Source organism: Zootoca vivipara, chromosome 1 (genome assembly GCF_965207765.1).
Source record: "Zootoca vivipara chromosome 1, rZooViv2.hap1.1, whole genome shotgun sequence".
NCBI lineage: Eukaryota > Metazoa > Chordata > Lepidosauria > Squamata > Lacertidae > Zootoca > Zootoca vivipara.
The window spans coordinates 62966207-62990913 of record NC_142582.1 but is presented as its reverse complement, the minus strand read 5'-3'; the positions used below and the strand labels follow the sequence as shown (position 1 = coordinate 62990913).

The 24707-nt window shown below is 42.0% G+C and overlaps 1 protein-coding gene across 1 annotated transcript in view; it reads left to right on the top strand.

The window, feature by feature from the left end:
* The window catches only part of PTPRJ (protein tyrosine phosphatase receptor type J), a 76341-nt gene that overhangs the window by 39317 nt on the left and 12317 nt on the right, over positions 1 to 24707 (top strand). Inside the window, exons 2-14 of the mRNA XM_088666495.1 lie at positions 8729 to 8747; positions 9419 to 9640; positions 13072 to 13338; positions 14363 to 14623; positions 15752 to 16018; positions 17813 to 18079; positions 19076 to 19342; positions 20536 to 20802; positions 21344 to 21607; positions 21854 to 22117; positions 23266 to 23394; positions 23943 to 24144; positions 24288 to 24403. Coding sequence (XP_088522621.1) covers positions 8729 to 8747; positions 9419 to 9640; positions 13072 to 13338; positions 14363 to 14623; positions 15752 to 16018; positions 17813 to 18079; positions 19076 to 19342; positions 20536 to 20802; positions 21344 to 21607; positions 21854 to 22117; positions 23266 to 23394; positions 23943 to 24144; positions 24288 to 24403 — 2812 coding nt within the window. The remainder of the gene's footprint in view (positions 1 to 8728; positions 8748 to 9418; positions 9641 to 13071; positions 13339 to 14362; positions 14624 to 15751; positions 16019 to 17812; positions 18080 to 19075; positions 19343 to 20535; positions 20803 to 21343; positions 21608 to 21853; positions 22118 to 23265; positions 23395 to 23942; positions 24145 to 24287; positions 24404 to 24707) is intronic.

The window sequence follows — 24707 nt, the reverse complement described above, 5'->3', positions numbered from 1 at the left end:
GCCCCACACTCTTGTACGTACACACACACACAGAGAGAGAACCTCGTCATCTGATTGGTGTAGATCAGTTGAATTTGCTGCTCCCTCTCTGCTCATCTAATTGATCTAATTGCCTGAGTTCTGTTTCTGACAAAAAAATAAGTTACTGCCTACCATCGGCGTAGCCAGAGGGTGGGGTAGGACTTTTGTTAAGGAGGGTAGAACTGGTGTGATTTGTCAGTTACTGTAGTTAAATATTTATATTGCTTTACTTGGTCTGGGGGGGGGCAGATGTCCCTCCCTGCCCCCCTGGCTACGCCCATGCTGCCTGCTATGGCAAAATATTGCACAATCCATTACATAGACCTTTGTGTTATTGTTGTATTGTTCCACACCATTCATTTTAGTGCAAAGGAAACACATTGCAAATCCGGGAGGGATTACTGTTGATAATTGTATATCATTATACTTTACCTGTGGACGGAAAACACCAAGAACCGCTGTTTGAGCCATGGGACAAATAAGTGAATATCAGCAATTTCTGCTCTTGTTTCCATTGAAATTCTCTGACATCCCTACCTGATTTGCATGCCTATCAGGGTTCTCTGCTGCGCTTTTTTTTGTTTTTGCCACCATAAAAATCAGTCGGATGTTGGGGGGAGGGAGAAGAAAAACATACTTCAGAGTCTGCACCAGGCTCCTGAATTGAGAGTTAGTTAATGGAAACAGAAGGAAGGGATTGTCTTCTGGAATAGATTTCGGGGGGGGGGCAGTGCAGGGGGGAATCAGCAAAAAAATGCCTCCTTTCCTCTTCTGAAAGTGGATTTCTCTACTAAATCAAAGTCCCTTGTGCTCCTAGAAGGGATCAGCTACCTCCTTCTGAGTTGCCTAAATGGACAATAAAAGGCTTGTAGGTGGGAAAACCTGCTACTTTGCTGTAAACTAAATACATGGCAATATTTTGCCATTGTTGTTTTATCTTATGCTTGTGTTTGGCGACGGGCTTCGCTTGCAGTAGATAGAGAATGTGGACAGAATGACACATTCTGGAAACAACTAAAATAGCAACAAATGTATATGGTGGCATTCAACTAAATAATTGTGCTGGTGCAAGGATTACCACTAGCACAATGGGACTCCCCCCCCCCATCTCCTCCCGCTGCACGCGTCCTATGCCATCTCCAAATCTGCTCCGGAGTGTTGGGGGAACCCTAGAACAGATCTACAGGGGGTGGGGAGATATCATTCCTATTTTCCTTTGTCCTGTGTTGAAAACAACCCATTAATGTGCACAATTGCCACTGATCATAACTGTCGATAAGTATTTCTTAGAACAATACTCTGGCAAAGGAAGAGATTGCAGGCATTGGAATGGGTGGATACTTTTAAGTGCACTGTTTGTTTCTGTTATGTTCCAACACCTTACTTAAAAGTGACAAAGAATCTTGTGGCAGCTTAAAGTCTGCCATTCGTTTTGGCGTAAGCTTTCTTCAACTACAGTCCATTTCATCCAAACTCTGAAATGTTTCCCTCAGGGAAAAGGGAACGAACGGGTGTGATTCAAAGCCTGTAATCACTTGCTTTGACAGCATATTATTAAAGGTGCACCTGTAGCAAGAAATACCTGTACTTATTGGCAGTTATGTATTGCCCCTATTCATTCAGTTTGCTACAACAGAGGCGTTAAGATGTTAGACTGTGACAAATGCAGTTTTTAAAAGTGCCCATCCATTTCTGATAATTCATTTACAGCAGGAATAGGGAACCTGTAGCCTTTAAGATGTTGGGTTGTAACTCTCATCATTCCTGACCATCATTGATGAAGTGTGTGTGTGTTGTTTTTTGTTTGTAATAGATTTTATTAAAGTTTGAAAAAACATACAATGGTTAGTATCAAATATCCAATCTACTTTTATCAGAGGTTAAAAAAAACCCTAATCTAAATAAAAGCACAAACCAAAAGAAAGAGAAGAAGAAAAAATAGAGGGGGACGGAAAGAAGAAAAAGAGGGGGAGGGAAAAAGGGGAAAGAACTTCTGATGCGTTGACTCATCTATATATAGAAAAATGTTTAAAACATCCACTTGGAGATAACACCCAACAATCCCACTTTCTATAAACCAATATTTTCTTCAATCCTCAAACCCAGATATCATGTTCATTTTCTTTTTCCACACAAAAATTCTCTAAGGCATTTCCAGTCTTTTGTAAATAGGGATTGATGGAAGTTTTGTCCAGCAACATTTGGAAGGCTCCAGTTTCCCAGCCCCAATTTATAGTCTAGTCCTAGGTATGGATGTTTGCTGAGAAGTAAGTGCCACTCTGGTGAGTGAGATTTATTCCCAAGTGAGGAGACCTAGGATTACAGTACAACCTTTATTCCATGGATATTTCAGCTAGATGACTTGCTGTTTGTAGCAATATATATATGCAATTTGTTTCATTTTCCAAAAACAGCCTAGTGAAACTGGCTTGTTAGATTCCACTTCTTTTTTCTGTGTACATACAAAAAGTTATTCTTGAAGGTGACATTGGACGCCACAAACCAAGCAGTGGTCAAGGAAGCAGAATTGAAGTGTTTCCTTCTTATTTCATGCGTCTCATCATGAGGGAGACAGGTGAGCAAGTGGAAAGGTCGTCCTCAGTTTGTTTCTGATCAAGGTAAAGTTAGGATAAAGTGCTATGAAATTATCTTTGCACAGTAATTCTAAGTTTTCAGTTTCATCACATGTTTGTGTTTAAAGTAGAAATCTGTATAGAGAGGGTTAGGTTTGAACGAGTGTTACCTTAAAAGAACAAGCCAAATCTATATACAGTGGTACCTCGACTTACGAAGGCGATCCGCTCCGCGGCGCTCTTCATAAGTCGAATCCTTTGGTTGTCGAAGCATCCCTTTTCTGCATGCGCGAAGCGCAATTTTGCGCTTCTGCGTATCCAGCGACTGCACGCGCTGCTTTTGCACAGGCGCAGAACGCGCACGCGGTGAAAAGACTTCCAGGTTTGCCGACTTCGTAAGTCGAAAGCTTCGTAAGTCAAGTCATTCGGATGTCGAGGTACCACTGTATACATAATTAAGGAAGCCATTTTGTTGTGAATCTCATATGAGATACACACGCAGTAGAAGTCTCTCCCAGTAGCAGTCACCACATGGAAGCAGTTTAAGGCCCAGATAGTTTACTGTTGCAGAAGATACGGCTCAGTAAAACAGTTCTTGTATGTATAGCTTGTAGGCTTTTGCCGATACAGATAAATACAGAACATAGAAGTACAAAGTATATCTGTTGCTCCAAATAATCTCCAGCAATTTAAAATGTAACTATGAACAAGTAACACCAACTGACAACTCACATACTAACTGACAAGACTACTGAGCTAATGCATGCCAGCTCAGTAGTGTCTGTCAGTTAGTATATGAGCAGGTATCATAAATATAGTCGTGGCACTGGGCAGTTACTGTAGCAACTGGCTTGGCTGACCTTGCACCTGTGATTAACTCATCCATAGGGTGACTCCACTCAGGGCCGGCTCTAGGAGTAGGCTGGGTGGTGCGGGTCGCCGCTTCGGCGCCCGCCCTGCGCCCACCCACCGGGGGGGCGGGCGCCGAAGCGATCTCCGCACCACGGTGCCAGGGCTCCCGACATGCTTGAGGCGGCCCTGACTCCACTGATGAAGGAAATTTACCGCTTACATCCACTTACTCCAGCACAATTATCTGAAGCTTTGTGATGGAAGCCGATCTCATAAAATGAGTCCTTTTATGCAAAGCTTTCTACAGGAAGCAGATTTAATGCGTTGCAGGGTTTTGTTAAAACAGAAAATTCGACAAACTCAGTAAATTTCTGTTCTAAAAGTTACACTAGCCAGTAACCAACACTCCTGTTCTTCTAGTGCAAAGGATGTCTGCTAGTGGAACAGAACCGCCACCCCCTCTCTGTCCGCCTGCAGCCCACTGTGAACCCCCAGAATCGGCTCTGGAGGACTGGGGAAGAGGAAGGTCAAGTCATGTTGCACAGGCAGAAGTCTGTTGCACTCACACCCCTGAGCAGTGCTTGTAACACCTTTCTTTACCCTTCTATCATAGTGCATTTTCTTCTCACTTGTCCCCCTAAACCTCTCATTTTTCATTTGACAACAAGGTCTCGTATCCACAACAATCAACAACGTGGAAAAAGAGAGAAAGAACGCGCGCACACACACACACCTGACATAAAGTTATTTATTGATTTCTTATTTTTGGCATTTCTTTACTGCCCAGCCAATCCCAACCACTGGGCTGCTCATACTATCTATCTATTTATCTATCATCTATCTATCTATCATCTATCTATCTATCTATCTATTGTCCATACTGATCAGCACCTGCAGAAGGGAGAACTCCCTCTAGGCATGGGTAGGCAACCTAAGGCCCGTGGGCCGAATGTGGCCCAATCGCCTTCTAAATCCGGCCCGCGGATGGTCCAGGAATCAGCATGTTTTTACATGAGTAGAATGTGTGCTTTTATTTAAAATGCATCTCTGGGTTATTTGTGGGGCATAGGAATTCGTTCATTTTTCCCTTCAAAATATAGTCCAGCCCACCACATGGTCAGAGGGACGGTGGACTGGCCCACGGTTGGAAAAGGTTGCTACCCCTGCTCTAGGGCCTGCCTTTGCCACTGAACACGTGTTTCTCTAAGTACCAGTGTTTTCTAAATGCTTGCCAGATTTTCTGTGGACACATCCATCTTATCAGCACCATGAAGGCCCTGCTTCCTTTCTGGGCCAAGACATTAATTTATCATGTTTTTCTTCACATTTATAAAGATAGGTTCATAAATATTTATAAAGGAGGCTGTTTTCCTCTTTCTTTAAGACCTTGATAACTCCTGGGACTTGGCTGGTGACAGAAGGAAGTCATGTTGAATTCAGTACTTTGGGGACCTTAGCAAGTTTTCAGCAAGCGTATATTAAAAATTGCCAGTAGCGTACTCTTTTAGGAAATCTAGTAGCAAACCAGTACAATGTAGCAGGTTTTATTTGTACTTATATGCCACCTTTTCACCATGGAACCCAAGGCTTGCATACATGTGGCTCCCAGATGGCCACCCAACCAGGCGTTGACCAGATTCATACCTGCTTAACTTCAGCAAGGTGGTCACATTATGTGCCTTCAGATCATACCCTGGAGCAGTGGGCGTCTCCACTTAGCCACAAAGTCCACTAGGTGACCTTGGGCCAGTCACTGTCTCTCAACTTACCCAACGTCAAAGGGTTGTTAGGAAGATAAATGGGACATGAGGAGAACCATGGTATGCGATCTTGAGCCTGGAGGAAAGTGAAATAAGTACATAAGAATCAAGGGGGTATCCAGTGTTCTGACACTTGTGCAACAGAACTCCCCCCCCCGGTCCCCACACCCTTGTGCACCCTACACTCTCCCAAAAATTTCCTCTGAAAGCTTGGGAGAAATTCTCAGAACAGATTTAGGGGGTGCATGCAAGGGGCGGGGAAGTTCTGTTCCACAAGCATAGATCCTTAGGCTAGAAGAACGAGTGACTTAACGCTCCTTTGGATACAAGCCTAAATAATTGGCATATGACTCTTCAGCTGTTGAGTTCTAGAACACAATAGAAAAATTCCTAACCATCGTAGAAATAAGTTGCTGGAAATCTAAGATAATTGTGCAAGGACGGGATTTCGCTCACATATAATTACTGCTTTTATTTCAGGTCTTTCTGGCTTTGCTTCATTATTCTGCGTTGTCCTAGGGCACCGTGAACCCCTTTTCAGAGTGGAGTAGTATTTCAGATAAACACTCTGTCCCGTGTTTTCCGTGATAGCATTTTTTTTATAAAAAATCGCATGTCTCTCTTTGTTTAAAATGCTTACTTTAAATCAAAAGTTGTTCCGATGCACAATTAATTAAAGCAAAACTTCGTGCTGTAAAACGCAGTACATTTCTGTACAAGTGAAAAGCAAAATTAACAGTTCTCATTAAAGTAAATGTACAAAGTAGGGAGTGGTGCCAGCTAATTAAGACGTTTTAAATAGTGATTTGGGGGTTGTTCCAAAGGCTTCCCAAGAAAGACAGATTCCAAATATCCACAGCAACTGAATCAGGTGAACCTGGCAGGGGTGGTTTAAGGGAACTAGTGGGCAGACAACAACCAGCTTATCTCCTCAGCCAGTCACTAGTACTTGCCTAAGATGCTGGATCAGATCTGCAGTACAGGCAACTAACATCGTAGACGTCAAAGACGCATGGGTCATTTTAGACCTGGAAGAGGATGGAATGGGGGCGGGCTGAGGCATGCTCCAGTGAAACGTGGAGGCCGAGAACAGAATCCCCCCCACGAAATGGTCACTACATGTACAGTTTGCAGGAACAAAGGAAAGGGCCTTCTCAGTTGTGGTGCCCAGGATGTAGAAATTCCTGCCCTAGAATACCTGCCTAGCCACCTTTTCGTTGAAAGAGTTTTTGGTCTGGCAGGACTTTGGCCTGTCCTTCGTTTGAGTGCTTCTCTCTGCCTGGATTATGTAGAGTTTTGTCCTGCTGGATTTTATTGCTACTGTGACGTCTTAAATTGTTTTATTTTGGATTTCTGTTAATCATCTGCTGCCCTGAGCACTTTGGAGTGTCAGGTTGAAGTGGAAATTTCATAATAAACATAACTAGTCATCTCAAACCCAAGGTTATCTGCACCAGGAAGTTCATGTAGGTGTAGGGGAGTAAGACTGATCCCTGTGGCACTCACAATAAATCTCAGCAGCAGGAGTAAAATTGCCCAATGTGACCCACTGGGAATGCCTGGAAAGGAAGGAGGGCAGTTAGTACAGTGCTTGGCCCCGTTGTCCCTGCCAAACCCTGAGAGTGGCGCAACAGAATGTTGGGTCACTTGGCTGACAAAATCTAGTGTAAATGTTTCATATTTTAGCATATTATGAGCACATAACGTTTGTGGTTTTGTTGTGGCCTCTAGTGGCTTGCCCTCAGTATTACAAGAAGTTAACATGGTAATTTAGATAACAGTATTTTACTTTGAAGTGTATTGATTTCATATGTGTGGTTTGTGAAAGGCAAACAATACACTACAAAAAATATATGAATGTATGAATATTATTATAAACAAAAGTTGCTTGAATGATTACATTAATACTATAGGGAGAATGTAGCTCCTGAGGATATTCAGCAGGCAATATTGCTAATGAACTCTTAGGCAGTAGAATTTTTTCTTAAGTGTAAAAAAACAGATTTTGTAAGTCTTTTTTATTTTATTTTTAAAAATCTCTCTCTCTTTTTAAAGATCATTTGGCTTTTGTGTATGAAAAGTCAGGTTTTTTCCAATGTTGTTAAAAAGAGATATAATGTTAGTAGAGTATAATTTCTTTTTAAAAGGGAGGCAATGTGAATAATGGAAGTGTCCAATTCATGCCCCAGTGATTTGGGGATTCACAGTGGCCTAGATGATCTTCTGTACAGTGGTACCTTGGTTCCCAAACTTAATGCGTTCCAGAAGTCTGTTCCAAAACCAAAGCGTTCTAAAACCAAGGCATGCTTTCCCATAGAAAATAATGCAAAATGGATTAATCCGTTCCAGACTTTTAAAAACAACCCCTAAAACAGCAATTTAACATGAATTTTACTATCTAACGAGACTATTGATCCATAAAATGAAAGCAATAATCAATGTAATGTACTATAAAATAAATAAGACAGTATTGCAGATGATAAAAATTAAAATTATTTGTTTCTTACATGCACTGATGATAGTCATTGTTTGGATGGGGGGCTTTTATCCATTTCTGCAGTCACACAATCATCAATCAATCAGTCAATCAGTCAATCAATCAGCTGAACTGGGTTCCACACAGTCACAAAAACAAGTCACAAAAACGAAGTCACAAGCCACAATCATAAGTCAGTCCCTTAAAACGAAGAACAAGTCACAGTAACAAAAAAAAAGCCACACAAACAAAAACGCAAAAAATTAGCAAAAACAAAAGCTCCAAATATCACCTCTGTGCTCGGGACTCAACAGCCGACAGACTCAGCAGGAAGCCTCTGTTTAACAGCGGGGGACTCAAATTACAAACAGGAAGCGGAACATGTTCATCTTCCAAGGCAAAGTTCACAAACCGTAACACCTACTTCCGGGTTTGCAGCGTTCTATTTCCAAGTTGTTCATAAACTAAGCTGTTCTAAAACCAAGGCACCACTGTATTTGTGAGCAGCAAATAATGACAACTGCAGATTCCAAGATGTCCATCTGTATCCAGTATAAAAAGCTACTGTAGGTGATGCCCACAAATGGAGTCACTATGTAGCATAACAAACCCTCAGGGGTCTTTTAAAATATATTGATATTCTCAGCTTTTAATGTTTTATAAATATTTCTAGCTGACATATATAGGGGAAGTGGTAGAATATGTGTCAACTGCTTTCCTTTCTCCCCGTCCTCCTGCTTTTTCTTTTTTGCTTATGCATCTCTATGGGTGAAAGCCAATGCTGGCATTCTTTTTGCAGAATGGCTTTTCATCCAGTGGAGGTGTCTGCTAATGCAAAAGAATGGGAAATGTTTGTTCACAAATTCCCCCCCCCTCAATCCCCAAAAATCTGTTCCAGAGGATTAGATGGTGATGGTGAATCGGAGAAAATCACTACTCTTCCCTTGCATTAGCAAACACCACTGCTGCTTCGAAAGCACAAGTGTATGCCACAGTGGTAATGATGTTTTCAGGATCTTCTAATGCCTTTTCTTTCCTTTTAACAGGTAGCAGTTGCTGCTGATTGTAAGTACCACCCTTATTATCTATTTCAGTTCTATCCCTGATAGATGGGTCACTGGTGTTGATATGGTTACTTAACGCAGCTCAGTAAATGCTGTTCGAAACCTTTCGCCTCTGTACCTCTGTTCCCAAGCCAGGAAGCACCCCTGGTGCAGTTAACTTGTTACTTGAATTTTATAGCTTTTCACATTATCTGGTTTATGAATATTAAATGGTATGTTGATAGGGTTGCTTCCCTTCATATTGTTTATTCCACTTCTGTAGATCTGCCTGGCTTGTACCAATGCAACAGCTTCTACCCTTCGTAGTACAAACTCTTATCTCTTGCAGAAAACCTACTGTAACTCTTCTCTGTTACTATCAACAGAAAGTCACTGAGGATGCTGCATATTGTGCTCATCCAGGGCCCTGCCCCCTTTTTTGTGCCATTGCCATACAAGTATCATGGCACATTGTTAACGCATTTGATCAGTTCTGCATACGGTCCGGTCCCTTTTTTACTCTGTAGCTCTTCCCACCCCACCCTGCTCATACCAGTTTCATACTGTCCAGAGCTCATATAACAGACAGAGTGTTTCCCCATACTTCGTAACAAATATTTCATTTAGCAGTGGGAAAAAGCTCTAGTTAAGCAAAGGCATTTAGCTGTTGGCTCTTTTTTTTCTTCTGCATAGGTGTTAATGAATGTGGATCTGTAAATGTAACCGTATCAGAAACAGAAATACATATCCAGCCACCTCACAACCATACAATAAATAATGTAACTTTTGCAAATGGAACAAGTGCTAGAGTGCAACCATCGAATACGACGGTATCTGGACTTCAACCTGGCACGCAGTACAAAGTGACTTTTGAGATTTCTGCTGAAAAACCATGCTGCAAAATCATTACAACAAGTAAGTAATGGGCTGGAGGAGATGTTTACGGATCTGAGATGGCGTTGGAGGCAGTTCTTACATTTCAAATAGAGAGAAGATTGCTTGGATTTCTCACACGTGTGCGATTCTGCTCCTAGTAGCTGATTCCAGTAAGACCAGGCGGTGCTACTGGCTAATGGAACTGAACTGTTTGTTCTAAGGCAAAGCACAGTTGAAGTCTATACCCCCTAACGGCAGCCAGCCATCTGATCAGCAGTGTAAAAGACAGCCTGGGTTCTTCTTCCCATGCTTAGCCTTGGAAAGCAAATGGCTCCTCCTACAATTATTAGCACTTCAGGCTCCATTGTGTGCACTTTGCCTCACTCAGGAAGTTTTCCTGCTGAGCTGCACAGGTTTTCCTTTTGAGTCATGTTTCTTCCTGCAAGCAAATAAGTCCAAATGTCAGCCTCCTTCATTTGGTCCACATTTAGATTTTGGGGGGGGGGCGGTTCTGTGTAGTACTTTGAAACAGTAATATTCTTTACATAAAAATAGTTGGTTTTAAATTCAAAGAGAGCACTCACTTTGTTTCCCTGTTGCTTGTGGCTATTTTTTTTAAAAAAATAGTAATAATGATGTCGCTGAAGGCTTTTTGGGGTAATGGAACTACACAAAGTCTAGAGCTGCCAAGTTAGAGCCTTAAATAATTAACTGACGAATATAGTAATTGAGTTCTACAGAAAAGAGGTTTGGTTTTAAAGACACCCAGGAGCAATGTTAAGAATTAAAAATGTATGAATAGCTTTGCTGTCCTTCAAATCCGACATATGGGATAGGGATTTTCTTTGCTACAGATTGTTTATCAATACTGTATGAATCCGAACCTTTTCCTCCTGACATAATTGTCTTGGATGTGTGTTGAGATTACACAGCTTTGCCTGGTTAGCTAGCTGTGTACATGAAGCATTTCTAAAATCACTGCTTGGAAACTGTGGATTCACCCTTGGGTGTCTTCCTGAACCTCGCTGCCACATTTCACAATGTAGTGTTGCTACTCGGATGTATAATGACCACCATCTCCTTCTCAGCATACACTGCTAGACTGCTTCATGTTATGTGCAACTTTTCTTCTGGACAGATAAGTTGGTTGCTATGTCTTCAACGCAACCATTAAAGCACATGCAGCTGTCTTTGAAATCAGTTGTGACCAAGCCTTTGTAGACAAGAACTTCCAAACATTATAGACTTTCCCTTATGAGGGCTCATACCTCAATACACTTGCTCACCTTTAAGGAACTCCTCTGGTGTCCTTGCTACAATTGTCTAGATTTAGGGGTCAGCAAACTTTTTCAGCAGGGGGCCGGTCCACTGTCCCTCAGACATTGTGTGGGGCCGGACTATATTTTGAAAAAAATATATGAACGAATTCCTATGCCCCACAAATAACCCAGAGATGCATTTTAAATAAAAGCACACATTCTACTCATGTAAAAAATACCAGGCAGGCCCCACAAATAACCCAGAGATGCATTTTTAAGAAAAGGATGCATTCTACTCATGTAAAACATGCTGATTCCTGGACTGTCCATGGGCCGGATTGAGAATGTGATTGGGCCGCATCCGGCCCCCGGGCCTTAGTTTGGGGCACCCCTGGTCTAGAACGAAGGCCATCGTGGAATTATTCTCAACTGCCTGTTTCTGAAGAGTGACTCTCCCATTTTGAGGACCTATATGAATCCATCTTGAGGTACCTCCAAGAGGTGGCATCCACCTGATTGTTGGTCATTTTGTAGGTTGTGCCTTCCCTCGCATGGGTGGATTTTGAACTGTGTGGGCAGAAATGGCTCTCCTGATGCTGCTGTGACATCACCTGATTGGCAGTTGGACAGCACCACCCACCTGTCAAGCTTGCTGTACTCCATCAGGCCAGCTACTTTAGTCTTCAGGCTGTGCACTTGTTCCCACAGAGACTGCACTAGACACACAACCACAGCATCTGTCCAGCAGCCGTAGGATATGCTAAGTCATTTTGTGCAGCTCAGCTCTTCCTTCACACTCTTGTTAGACTTTTTGCTGCACTTCCGGTTTCTTTTTAACTTTAAAGAGTTTTTGATTAAGCCAGGGATGGGGAACCTGTTGCCTTCCAGATGTTGTTGGGCCCCAACTCCATCATCTCTAACCATTGACAGTGCTGGCTAGAGCTTGTTGGAATTGGAATCCAACAGCATCTGGAGGGCCCCAAGTTTCCTATCCCTAATTTAGCCAGTATATAGCATATGCCAAGTATTAAGAACTGCTTCTGAGTACCTGTCTGATTACTTAACTGGGAAAGAGCCTGGATTTGGATGTTTTAGTTTTCTGAATTTGTTGCTTTTCTTGCAAATAAAACAGTAGTTTGACATAATCCCATAGGTTATGGTATGTTTCCTGAGCATTGTTCATCTAACTATTGTAAAGGTAAAGGGTAAAGGGACCCCTGACCATTAGGTCCAGTCGTGACCGACTCTGGGGTTGCGGCACTCATCTCGCGTTATTGGCCAAGGGAGCTGGCATACAGCTTCCAGGTCATGTGGCCAGCATGACTAAGCCGCTTCTGGCGAACCAGAGCAGCACACGGAAACGCTGTTTACCTTCCCGCTTGGAGCGGTACCTATTTATCTACTTGCACTTCGACGTGCTATCAAACTGCTAGGTTCGCAGGAGCTGGGACCAAGCAATGGGAGCTCACCCCGTCGCAGGGATTCGAACCACCGACCTTCTGATCAGCAAGCCCTAGGCTCTGTGGTTTAATCCACAGCGCCACCTGCATCCCTTTTGTCCCTATTGTACCTTTGTGCAATAGAATGCAATTTTCATACAGATCGATAGAACGGAATAGTTAACCTTAAACAAAAACGTCCTGTGGCTTCCAGGTATGTTTGCAGGACATATCAACTGATATACCTTCCAGGAGTGAAATCTCGAGTGGCACCAGTGTATGAGCTTGTGGTGTTGCATCTCCATCAGTTTTGTTGCCTTCTGTTCATAGATCAATTGTTAATGAATAGGAAGTGCCTGCTTGTAAATTCCCAATTATTGCACTGGTGTTGTAACATATATCCTCAAGCAGATGGTAACAAGACTGAAGGAGAGCCAAGTGCTGCAAACATTTATTCAAGTGTGCCTTCTCAAATGATTGATGCAATTGCACATAGAAAACAAATGTTAAAATATAAATTCCATGCATGCTCACTCTGTTTCTTCACCAGAACATATTAAAATTAAAAGTATAAGTTTAGTGCAATTTAGGTACCTTTCCATTTTTATGTTATTTATCAAAATATCTATAACTGGAGCAAAGGGAGCACAGTTTTTGCAAACCAAATTGTAATGCCTTGTATCTCTTAACAGATTTTGGGTAGCACATTCTCAAATGAAGATATTTTCTTCCAGTGGTAGAGATAAAGTCCTTTTTTCTTTTTCTTGAACAGAACCCAGCCCAGTTTTTGACATCAGCCTTGAAAGCCGCAGTAATTCAACAGTAACTTTGAAGTGGAACAGTAGCGATCCAAATGCTTCCAACTACACTTATCGGATACTAATAGAAGGAACTGATCCTGCCAAGGAGGAATATTCTAATACCACCAGTGCAGTAATTGGGGGCCTGGAACCTGGAACATTGTATACATTCACAATATTCCCACTCATTGATAATGGTACAATTGAAGGAGAACCAAATCATACAACTATTTATACCAGTAAGTAAAGATTTGAAATGTCATACACATTCACATTTTACTTATGCATTTGCAATCTTATGTGGGTGGGTGGGGGAAAATAAATGGAAAGCAGGTTTGCTACCCACCAATGGTGAAAATAGTTTTTTAAGTCCTCCACCTCTCTTACCTGGCTCTGGGAAGGTTGCAGGAGGGCTCTGGGAGCACCTCAGGACCCTTGTGCGACCTTCACAGAGCCCACTAAGCAGCCCTCCACCTCACAGGGGTGGGGGCAGTTCTGGGGGTTCCTGGCTTTGCCTGATTTTGTTTTGTTGTGCTTGGATCCCCAGAAATGAACCGTCGCATAAGTGGCAGGTCCACTGCACCTTGCTTCCTTGTGCAGCTAATTTGCATTAAGGCTATGCCTTTCCAAGTACGAAAGATGCTTTAGGAAGTAGGTGGGAAATTGACTGCAGTTATTAAAAATGTTTTCTGAATTTATACCAGGGTACACACTGAAGGGACACAGGTGGCACTGTGGTCTAAACCACAGAGCCTAGGGCTTGCCGATCAGAAGGTTGGCGGTTCAAATCCCGGCAACAGGGTGAGCTCCCATTGCTCAGTCCCAACTCCTGCCAACCTAGCAGTTCGAAAGCACATCAAAGTGCAAGTAGATAAATAGGTACTGCTCTGGCAGGAAGGTAAACGGCATTTCCGTGTGCTGCTCTGGTTCGCCAGAAGCGGCTTAGTCATGCTGGCCACATAACCCGGAAAAACTGTCTGCAGACAAACGTCAGCTCCCTCAGCCAGTAAAGCAAGATGAGCGCCGCAACCCCAGAGTCGTTCGCGACTGGACTTAACTGTCAGGGGTCCTTTACCTTTTTTTTTTACGCACTGAATAAGTTTTTCCCCCCTAATTGATTCTAAAGCAAGTTTGTTCTTGGCAAGCAAAGGTGGAAACAGATATGACAAGTAGCTGATGCTCCTAAGTGAATGTTTAATCTTAACAAAATATTAGCTGTAGGAATTTCTGCAATACTAAATCTGATAACACTTCCTTAAACAGGGCCCAATCCAGTTTTTGGCATCCAGGTTGAAAACCTCAGTAACACAGGAGTAACTTTAAAGTGGAACAACCCAAATGATTCCAACTACACTTATCGGATACTAATAGAAGGAACTGATCCTGCCAAGGAGGAATATTCTAACACCACCAGTGCAGTAATTGGGGGCCTGGAACCTGGAACATTGTACACATTCAGAATATACTCACAAATCGATAATGGTACAGTTGAAGGAGAACCAGATACTACAACTGTTTATACAAGTAAGAAAGATCTGTGTTGATTTCTAACTGCCATGGGTGCCCGTAAAGGTACATTCCCTGCATCCTCAATATGGAGTCAAACAGAACTATAGCTAGAAGGCCTGTAATGTACTGGGGGACTAGTCTTCTACACACTTAGATGCAACTATTTAATACGATGCGCTTGCCATTTTAAAGGAATGAATGCCAAATTGCAATTGTTGGACGTTCTTTTATTCTTATTCTGGAATTTATGCTCAGTTGTAGAATTGACAGGGGTTGAGAATGGGGGAATAATTCTGATTCCAATTTAATGGGGGGGGGGGAGAGAGAGAGCCCTTTTGCCAATTTCATAAACAATATGCAGTAATGACACACAGAATGGAAGTGTGTGTGAGGGGTTTTGGTGGGGAGGTGGGAAGGAGTGAAATAAAATTTGATATTGTGAGACAGCTAGCTGGGAGAAGATAATGCAAGGCCTATAGCAGGGGTCTCCAAACTAAGGCCTGGGGGCCGGATGCGGCCCAATCGCCTTCTAAATCCGGCCTGCGGACAGTCTGGGAATCAGTATGTTTTTACATGAGTAGAATATGTCCTTTTATTTAAAATGCATCTCTGGGTTATTTGTGGGGCCTGCCTGGTGTTTTCACATGAGTAGAATGTGTCCTTTTATTTAAAATGCATCTTTGGGTTATTTGTGGGGCATAGGAATTCGTTCATATATTTTTTTCAAAATATAGTCCGGCCCCCCACAAGGTCTGAGGGACAGTGGACTGGCCCCCTGCTGAAAAAGTTTGCTGACCCCTGGCCTATAGGTAGCACTGACTCTGCCAAAGACCTTCCCCCAATGTTCATATTTTAGTGTGCCACCTTGCAACTTGATGCAGAAGGTAACAGAGAAATGTTTTAAATTAGTACACGCAAGTGGACTTCATTAATTTTTGCGGGTTTGAAAGCAAAACTTAGGCATCTGCCCTACCATTTTTATTTTTTTGTGGTGAAAATATTGAAATCCCACAAAAAGGTCAGCTAGCTAAATTATAGTAAACCTATATCTGGGTCAAAAATTTCTGGCAGTAACATCTAGCAGTGTGATAAAAAAAATTCGCTTAATCAGTGCAGCTAAAACCCTTTTCCTCTTTTTAACAGAGCCCAGCCCAGTTTCTGATATCAGTCTTGAAAACCGCAGTAGTTCAACAATAACTTTGAAGTGGAACAATAGCGATCCAAATGCATCTAACTACACTTATCGGATACTAATAGAAGGAACTGATCCTCCCAGGAATAAAACTTTTGACACCACCAGTGCAGTAATTGGGGACTTGGAACCTGGAACATTGTATACATTCACAATATTCCCACAAGTTGATAATGGTACAATTGAAGGAGAACCAAATGCTACAAGTGTTTATACAAGTAAGTCCAAGTTCCTACAAGTAAGTAAACATTTCAGACTGCTTGTTTCTGTACCATAAAGAGGCAAATGCCAGCCGCAACATAGCCTTTCCCTATTATTTTGCTAGACTAAATATATATTTTCCTTGGTCAGTCCCCTTCCTAGCCAAAGCCCCATCCAAAGACAAGCCCCAGTATATAATTCAGAGTTCATCCTTTCCCACAGGAAGGGAGGGCCCAATGTCTACCTGTGAGGGAGCTGGTCCAGCTTTCCACAAGTAACGACTCCCAACTCCACGCCTGTATTTTTACAGCTTTTTATTATACAGATATGCACAAGACAGAGCTAAAGTTCTCATGTCCATTCAGTCACTTTCAGATCCGGGAAGTGGCGTCCTGCGGGAACGCCTCCAACACACCAGTCTGGGAACCGCTAGTCGTCTCCTCTCTTACCTACGTTTAAGTCCTCTGCGTTGTTGGGGCGACGGAGCCACCACCTCCCCCTCTCCTCCCGAGCTGCTCCTCCCGAGCTGACCAGCTCCCTCACAGGTAGCGTCAGAGACCTCCCTCCTTCACAGGGCTCCGTACCTGATTGTCGCTACTGCATGACGCTCCCGGACTGCCCTGGCGTTGCTCAGGGCTCTCAGCATCAAAGACCCCTTGCGCCGCCTTGCTGGGCTCTCTGCTGACCTATGGTGGTCTCCTGACATTACCCAACCACAAAAGGAACTGCTGCTCAAATGCAGAAGCAAAGACAATGCAAGAAGTGAAAGGGGGGGACAGGACGGGAAGATGTCAAAGGCCATTAGCTCACACTAACAACTGGACTGGCGCATCAACCAGAACCCTCCATAACGAATTGGACAGATTCATGGAGCATAAGGCTCCTAACTAAGATGGCTATGCTCTCTGCCTCCATAGTTGGACGCAGTAATACTTCTGAATACCAGTTTCTGGAAGAGAGAGAGTAGGAACTTTTGGGGTTCCCCGCAGGCATCTGGTCGGCCACCGTGAGAACAGGATGCTGGACTAGATGGGTAACTGGCCCGATCCAGCAGGCTCTTTGTATGTTGTTGTGATGGTATGGAAAGAGGGACCCACTTTTCTATGCTTCAGTGTCCAATTGCCTGCGCCTGCCCCAAGTCAAGGGAGGTACCCAGTGACAAAACGTAAAGACCCAAGAGTTCAGCTTTCCCTGCTGCAACACCTAACTCAAAACCGCTGCCTGTTGGACTCAGTCTGAGTGGAAATGCTCAGGAAATGGGCTTTCGTCAGGTTTTGTGGAACCTCTCACAATATTACGAACCATCACAATATTACCAACTGTACTCGGCGGGCCTAGAATTCCCTGCCTCTAATCACCCTGCCTCTAATCACCACCACGGTAACCTAAACCTGAAAAGCTGCAATGCAGAGAGAAGGGCCCCATTTTGGTTATTCAATATGTAAAGAAACTGTGGTTGCTAGAAGATTGATTGCAAGTATTAAGAATGTGATTATCATGTTAGTTTAATATTTTAAACTGAATCTTTGAATCGTAGAGTTGATTGTAGTACAGTTCTCTATTTAGCAACTAAAGCAGAGGTGGTGATATAGCAAAAGTCTGCATAAATGAACCTCTAAAAAAATTGTACCTTAAAGGTAAAACTGTCCTTCTGTATTTGTTTTTTATAATGTAAATGTTAATATTCCAACAAAACGTTAGCTTACTACATTATAGTTAAACTCTACCTGTTCAAGAGATCTCTGACACATCCAACAGTGTCATAGTATTTCCCTTCACTTGCATAATCCTTTTCCTCTTTTTTTAAACAGAGCCCAACCCAGTTTCTGATATCAGTCTTGAAAACCGCAGTAGTTCAACAATAACTTTGAAGTGGAACAATAGCGATCCAAATGCGTCTAACTACACTTATCGGATACTAATAGAAGGAACTGATCCTCCCAGGAATAAAACTTTTGACACCACCAGTGCAGTAATTGGGGACTTGGAACCTGGAACATTGTATACATTCACAATATTTCCACAAGTCGATAATGGTACAGTTGAAGGAGAACCAAATGCTACAAGTGTTTATACAAGTAAGTCCAAGTTCATACAACTTAGTAAACATTTCAGACTGCTACATTTCTTTACCATAAAGATGCATTCTGTACATTCAAAATATTTACTGAAGCAGGAGATGACAAGATTGAGGTAGACAAGTAAAACTGAAGGAGACTCAAATAATGTAACTGTAGATACAAGTATGTTGTAAGATTTCTCTTAAGGGTCCTTCTATATATTCATGATACATACTCGAGCAGAGTAGGTATTGTATGATTGCCCTTGTAGTTTCCTGGCTATTGGTGGCTATGCTAAATACATCTGCATAATTACACACGCTAAAGATACTGGTTGTTGTCATTGTGTTTAAAATAAAAATTAAAAAATGCAGGTGGGATGCAGGTGGCGCTGTGGTCTAAACCACTGAGCCTAGGGCTTGCCGATCAGAAGGTTAGCGGTTCAAATCCCCGCGATCGGGTAAGCTCCTGTTGCTCGGTCCCAGCTCCTGCCCACCTAGCAGTTCGAAAGTAGATGAATAGGAACCGCTCCGGCGGGAAGTAAACAACGTTTCTGTGTGCCGGCGGGAAGTAAACAACGTTTCTGTGTGCTGCTCTGCTTCGCCAGAAGCGGCTTAGTCATGCTGGCCACATGACCCAGAAGCTGTTTACGGACAAACGCCGGCTCCCTTGGCCGGTAAAGCAAGACGAGCGCCGTAACCAAAGAGTCATCCTTTACCTTTAAGTCTCCAGTTTATACCAGGAAAGCAGAATTACTATTTTTAAGTTGATTCTGAAGTACGTTCCTCTGACAAGTGATGATCTACTGCAGAATGTGTGACCTCTACATTAGCTGCCTCTGCCTATCCTTCATTTTTTGTTTTATACCGTACTCTAACAAAATGGTAGCCAATCATATTGTAGTAACCCTTTACATTTCTCAAGGTACTTCTGACATCGCTGTTTTAATATTGTGATGCAACTTTTTTTATTGGCTTACTGGTAGCTAGATCCCTTTTCTTGTTTCTTGAACAGAACCCAGCCCAGTTTTTGACATCAGCCTTGAAAACCTCAGTAATACAACAGTAACTTTAAAGTGGAACAATAGCGATCCAAATGCTTCCAACTACACTTATCGGATACTAATAGAAGGAACTGATTCTGCCAAGGAGGAATATTCTAACACCACCAGTGCAGTAATTGGGGGTCTGGAACCTGGAACATTGTATACATTCACAATATTCCCACAAGTTGATAATGGTACAATTGAAGGAGAACCAAATCATACAACTATTTATACCAGTAAGTAAATTACGACAGGTGGAGATTCCCAGTCTCTACATTTCTGTGCCATAAAGGTATATTCACAATATTAGTTACAGGTAGGTAGCCGTGTTGGTCTGACGTAGTCAAAACAAAAATAAAAAAAATCCTTCCAGTAGCACCTTAGAGACCAACTAAGATTGTCATAGGTATGAGCTTTTGTGTTCTCTGAAGAAGTGTGCAAGCACACAAAAGCTCATACCTATGACAAACTTAGTTGGTCTCTAAGGTGCTACTGGAAGGATTTTTTTATTTTTGTATTCACAATATGTGCTGGATCGGAAGCTGACACAGTGGAGGTAGACAGGCACGTGTTTAAACAATTAGATTCAATTTTCATGGTAAATAACAATTTATTTTCCACACTTACATATTGTTTACAGGTGCGGTATTCTTCTTGTTTTTTTGTGAGAAGCTAGCCTGCATTCCCATTTCAATTATTTACTCTCTCCCCACCCCCCAAAATTCCTGTGGATGCCCAGGTCTTCCTGAGGTTGTTGGACTCCCAACTCCCATGGCCCCCATCCATCATGGGGGTGGGGGAATGATGGGTATTGGAGTGCATCATTCTCTGGAGGGCATATTACAAATAAAAGGGAATGATGCTTCTGATGTCCCCGGTGCAGCAATTAGTACCTTGGAACCTGGAACATGGTGCAAATTCAAAATATATGCAATAGCAGCTGATTAAAAAAAAACCTGAAGGAAACCACGCTGATATATCTGTTTATATAAGTAAGCAAATTAAAACATGGCGATTTCCAAAATGACATTCATTACTGTACCATTTAGGTACTTTATGTACATTCGCATTATGAACAAGCTTGAGGCTGGCCCAATTTAAGAAGAATCTGTACAAATGTGTTCTTGGACACTTAAGGCATTTTCCTCCCCTGGAGAAATGTATATATTCTGGGTGAGGTTGTACAGGAGGCACAATGGATCTTCCCCTTCTCCTTCTCCCTGATGCCCCCTGCAGCCTCCGATCTGCTGTGAAGATTCTCCCAAACCTCCAGAAGGGATTGAGAGTGTATAGGAAGTTGCAGGAGGGAGGATAGGGTGGCCTGTTGCGCAAGCAGGACAGCACAGCTGGATTTCGGGCAGCGTACTTACCCTTATTTGTCCCTCCCATGGTTCAGATCTCACTTTCCTTTTGCGTTCCCCCCATATAGAGCCCAGTCCTGTCTCTGGCTTCGATGTGGTTGATATTGGCACAGATACTGTAACCTTAAGATGGGAAGACAATGATGCTGCTGCTTCAGGGTACACTTACATAGTATTGTATCAACAAAAGCAAGAGAAAATGAATGTGACATCACGATACAAGAACGTTACCATTCTAGGACTTGTACCAGGCACCCTCTATTACTTTAGTGTATTTCCACAAGCAGCAGACAACCTCACTACAGGGGACCCACAAACCACGCACAGGTACACAGGTAAGTAGTTAAAAAGCAATTAAAAGTGTTCCTTAAAGTGCTAACAATAAGTATTAAAAATACGTTTCCTGGTTCCCTCACTACGAGAAGCCAAGTTACAGGGAACCAGGCAGAGGGCCTTCTCGGTAGTGGCACCCACCCTGTGGAATGCCCTCCCACTAGAGGTCAAAGAGAACAACAATTACCAGACCTTTAGAAGGCATCTCAAGGCAGCCCTGTTTAGGGAAGCTTTTAATGTTTGATGGATTTCTGTATTTTAATGTTTGATGGATTTCTGTATTTTAGAATTTCTGTTTTGTTGGAAGCCGCCCAGAGTGGCTGGGGGAACCCGGCCAGATGGGCGGGGTATAAATAATAAATTATTATTATTATTATTATTATTATTATTATTATTATTATTATTATGAGAGAGTTGAATGATTGTGTGTGTGTGTGTGTGTGCCTTATAATAACAAAGGAAAATATTTTGGGAGGTTATGATGGCAATTTGGAACACAGTTCAGCATAATATATATTTAAAAGCCATTTTCTCCCTTAACAGCTCCTAGCTCAGTCACCAGCATCAGAGTTACAGATGTCAGTATAACAACGGTCAACTTAACATGGGAAAATCTTGATGCAGCTTCTTCAGAGTACACCTACAGGATACAGATTGACGGTGAAGCTATTGCGGACAAGATATTCCCAACTACAAGTGCTGAAATTTCAGGGCTAACTCCTGGGACCAATTATACATTCAGCATTTATTCAGTAGCAGGGTATAATCAAACGGAAGGGAGACCAAGCAGCGTAAATAACTGTACAGGTAAGTCTGTTAAATGGCAGAAGGGCAGGATCCTTCTCCTTTATATGCTTAACCAGATAAGGTGATGCGTGCAGAAATGGGGCAGGGGGTGAAGCAAACAAAAGCAGAGCAGACCTCGTGTCTTTTTTTGAGGAAAGGTGTTTTATTAGGCTACCATATTTTAAGACCTGCTGCCTTTTTCATTCAAATGTTATGTGTGTTTATTAAATATCCTGTGTGACTAGCCTGCCTTCTTCTTTGCTGTAGATGCTGCAAGAGTGGAGGTGTTGAACTGCACGCAAGTCGCCAAGCAGCCAAAATTGATTCTAAACTGGTCTAATCCAGAGGGGAGGTTTGCTGGCTTTGGAGTCGACATCTTAAATAGTGCTTGGGGCAGTGAAAATATATTGGAAAACCATACCACAGTAACAGATTTGAACTACTATACCAACTACACTGTTAGAATTGTCACACATTCGTGTGGGAAAGATAGCCATCCTCAGGAAAAAATATGTCCCACAAGTATTGGTGGTAAGCATAAGGTTGCTTTGTCTGGGGTTGTGGGCAAGGAATGCATAATGGAAATGGGTTTCTGAACTAGATAGCTATTGGCATTGCATATAAATAAGCATATCACATTGCAAATTTGAGGCCCAATGAAAAGGGTGTGTGTGTGTCAACAGAGATAGATGTGGGTGTGTGGTTGTTTAAAAAATTAGAAATAGTTTTATGACCACTTCTTTGAGGAAAAGAGTCAATTTTTTTTGTAAAGGAAAACCTCACAGCTGATGAGTTCATATCTTATCCTTAACCCATTTTCCCCATGTTTTTATGCACTTGTGTCTGTTGAGGGGGGATGCCAAAACAAAAATAAAACAGAATACTGTAACATTACTATATACAGCATAGAAACTTGTAGTACTTTCAAGATGAGCAAATTTATTGTGGCACAAGCTTTTCTGGACCACTTCATTAGAATATATTGGACTGTAGGTATTGCATGAAAACTAAAATATTTCTAAGCAAGAAGATGCCAGTCCAAACAGGAATATCTTACACTGCTTTCAGAAAATATTAAGCTTTTGTGAAACTCCATGCAAAGGATGTTGCACAGCTGTGGGGCAGCCACCAAGAAAAATCCCTTGCAGTTTGACTTGGAATAGAGGGTCTTAAAGCTTTCACAACAACAGTGTTTGCTGCTTGATCCTTTGTTGTTTGCCATGTATGTAAACCACTGCAAGGAACATCCATGTGGTGGCTTCATGCATGATGCAGTTGCAATGTGCAGTGGCATCTGGAGCTTCTGAATGATGTGGGTAACTTGCACTTTTAAGAGTTGTAGAGTACAGAAGCCACCATACAAAAATCATTTCAGCAAATCTCAACATAGCTAATGTGCTATACAGATAATCAAGAGCTAAGCTATTCTCTGCAAACAGGCCGTTGTGTTCCTTTGTGATGCTGCAGAAAGAGATTACAAAAATAGTTTCCCCCGCATTCCTTCCATATTTGTTTTATTTGTTTTTATATGCTTTATACTAGTGGTTTACAAGTTTTACGTTGCATTTTTGCTTTTATATTTTTCTGTTTACTGGTTTTATGTTGTAACACTGCTTTGAGACTTTTAAAATATTAAACAGTTTATAAATGTTTTCAGTTAATAAATATTTGTTTTCCAGACCCTCCATCTCCACTTGCAGCCCCTACCATCGTGGGAACCAGTCACAACTCCTTGACAGTTCAGTTCAGTAGCTTTAATGCAAGCCATGGACCTTTAGTAGCATATGCAGTAATAGTCACATCAAAAGGTAAAAATAATAATGATGCATGCCCAGTACAGCCATTTTATCATTTATTTAATGATTTCTGTCTTTATGTAAGAAGCTCTGTTCCATACTTTCTCTTAAAAAAAAAGTAAAGTAGTAGAAGTAAAATTCTGAGACTGCATTTTGGGTCGATACCTGCACTATGCCATGATCCGATCCAATTGTTTCTGGCAACGATGAAGGAAATATCAACATTTTTTGGGTGCAATCAAGATTGTATTGTTTCCTCTTTGTTTCATGCTTATATTGCTATAGAGTACCTGCCAGCTATTATATCAACCAAGATAGGAACCTGAAAGCAATGTGTTTTGACTATACACGATTTTGGCTTTAGGCTCAATCCCCAGAATGTAACCCCCATGTAACTTATGGGTTTACTTCTTTTTTTTAGTTAATGTTTTGATTTTGGACAATATTGAAGTAGCTGTTGAATATTTTACTGCTATTGAACTCTGAGTATCTAAAAATCTTTCATTTTATATTTTCTTGATAATTGCATGATGATGTATTCTCATTTTCCCCCCATACAGATGTAGTCTCTACAGAGGCCTTGAAATATACCTATGATGATTTCATGAATCGGGGAGCAGATGCTTATGTTGCATATGTCAAAGATGAGCAAAAGCGTTCCTCTTCCTCCTCCAACAGTGAGCAGCATAATATTGAAATAGGAAACGGATCCATAACACATGGTTATGTCAGTGGACAGTTAATCCCACTTCATTCATACAGGTATTTTAATTCTATTTCTAACTCCATTTCCCTGAGTCGTGTTGATGGCTAAAACATAATAAATGAGTAACACACACTTTTTCCTTTTAAAAATCAAACTCTGATTTCAAATCCCATTTTCTTTCTCCTCTGCCTTGCATTAGGGTATGTGTTGCTGGTTTTACTCGCATTGACTATTTGAATGAGACCATCAACGTAAATGAGAGTTATGTCTCGCTTTCAAAAATTTCAGATCCTGTTGTCTTACCTCAAAATCCAGGTACATTTATTTAGTTGTTCTTGTGAACCCAGTTCTGTTCCCCTCCTTGCCAAAGTGTAGCCTTAGACCTTTGTGTTTCAGAACGCGTCTGATGAGCAGGGTATATAAATCCAACCATGTGAGGTAGTACGTGGCTACCGCTCCTTAAGCCCAAACAACCTGGAATTCCCAGACCTTACTGGGCACCCCTAACATTCTAGGGGAGCAAAAGCTAAAGGCCACACCCTGTGCTCCCAGAGTCTCAGGTTAAACACTTACTCAGTAGCAAGTGACCAAGAGGTTGGGAACTAGATTCAGTACCCAA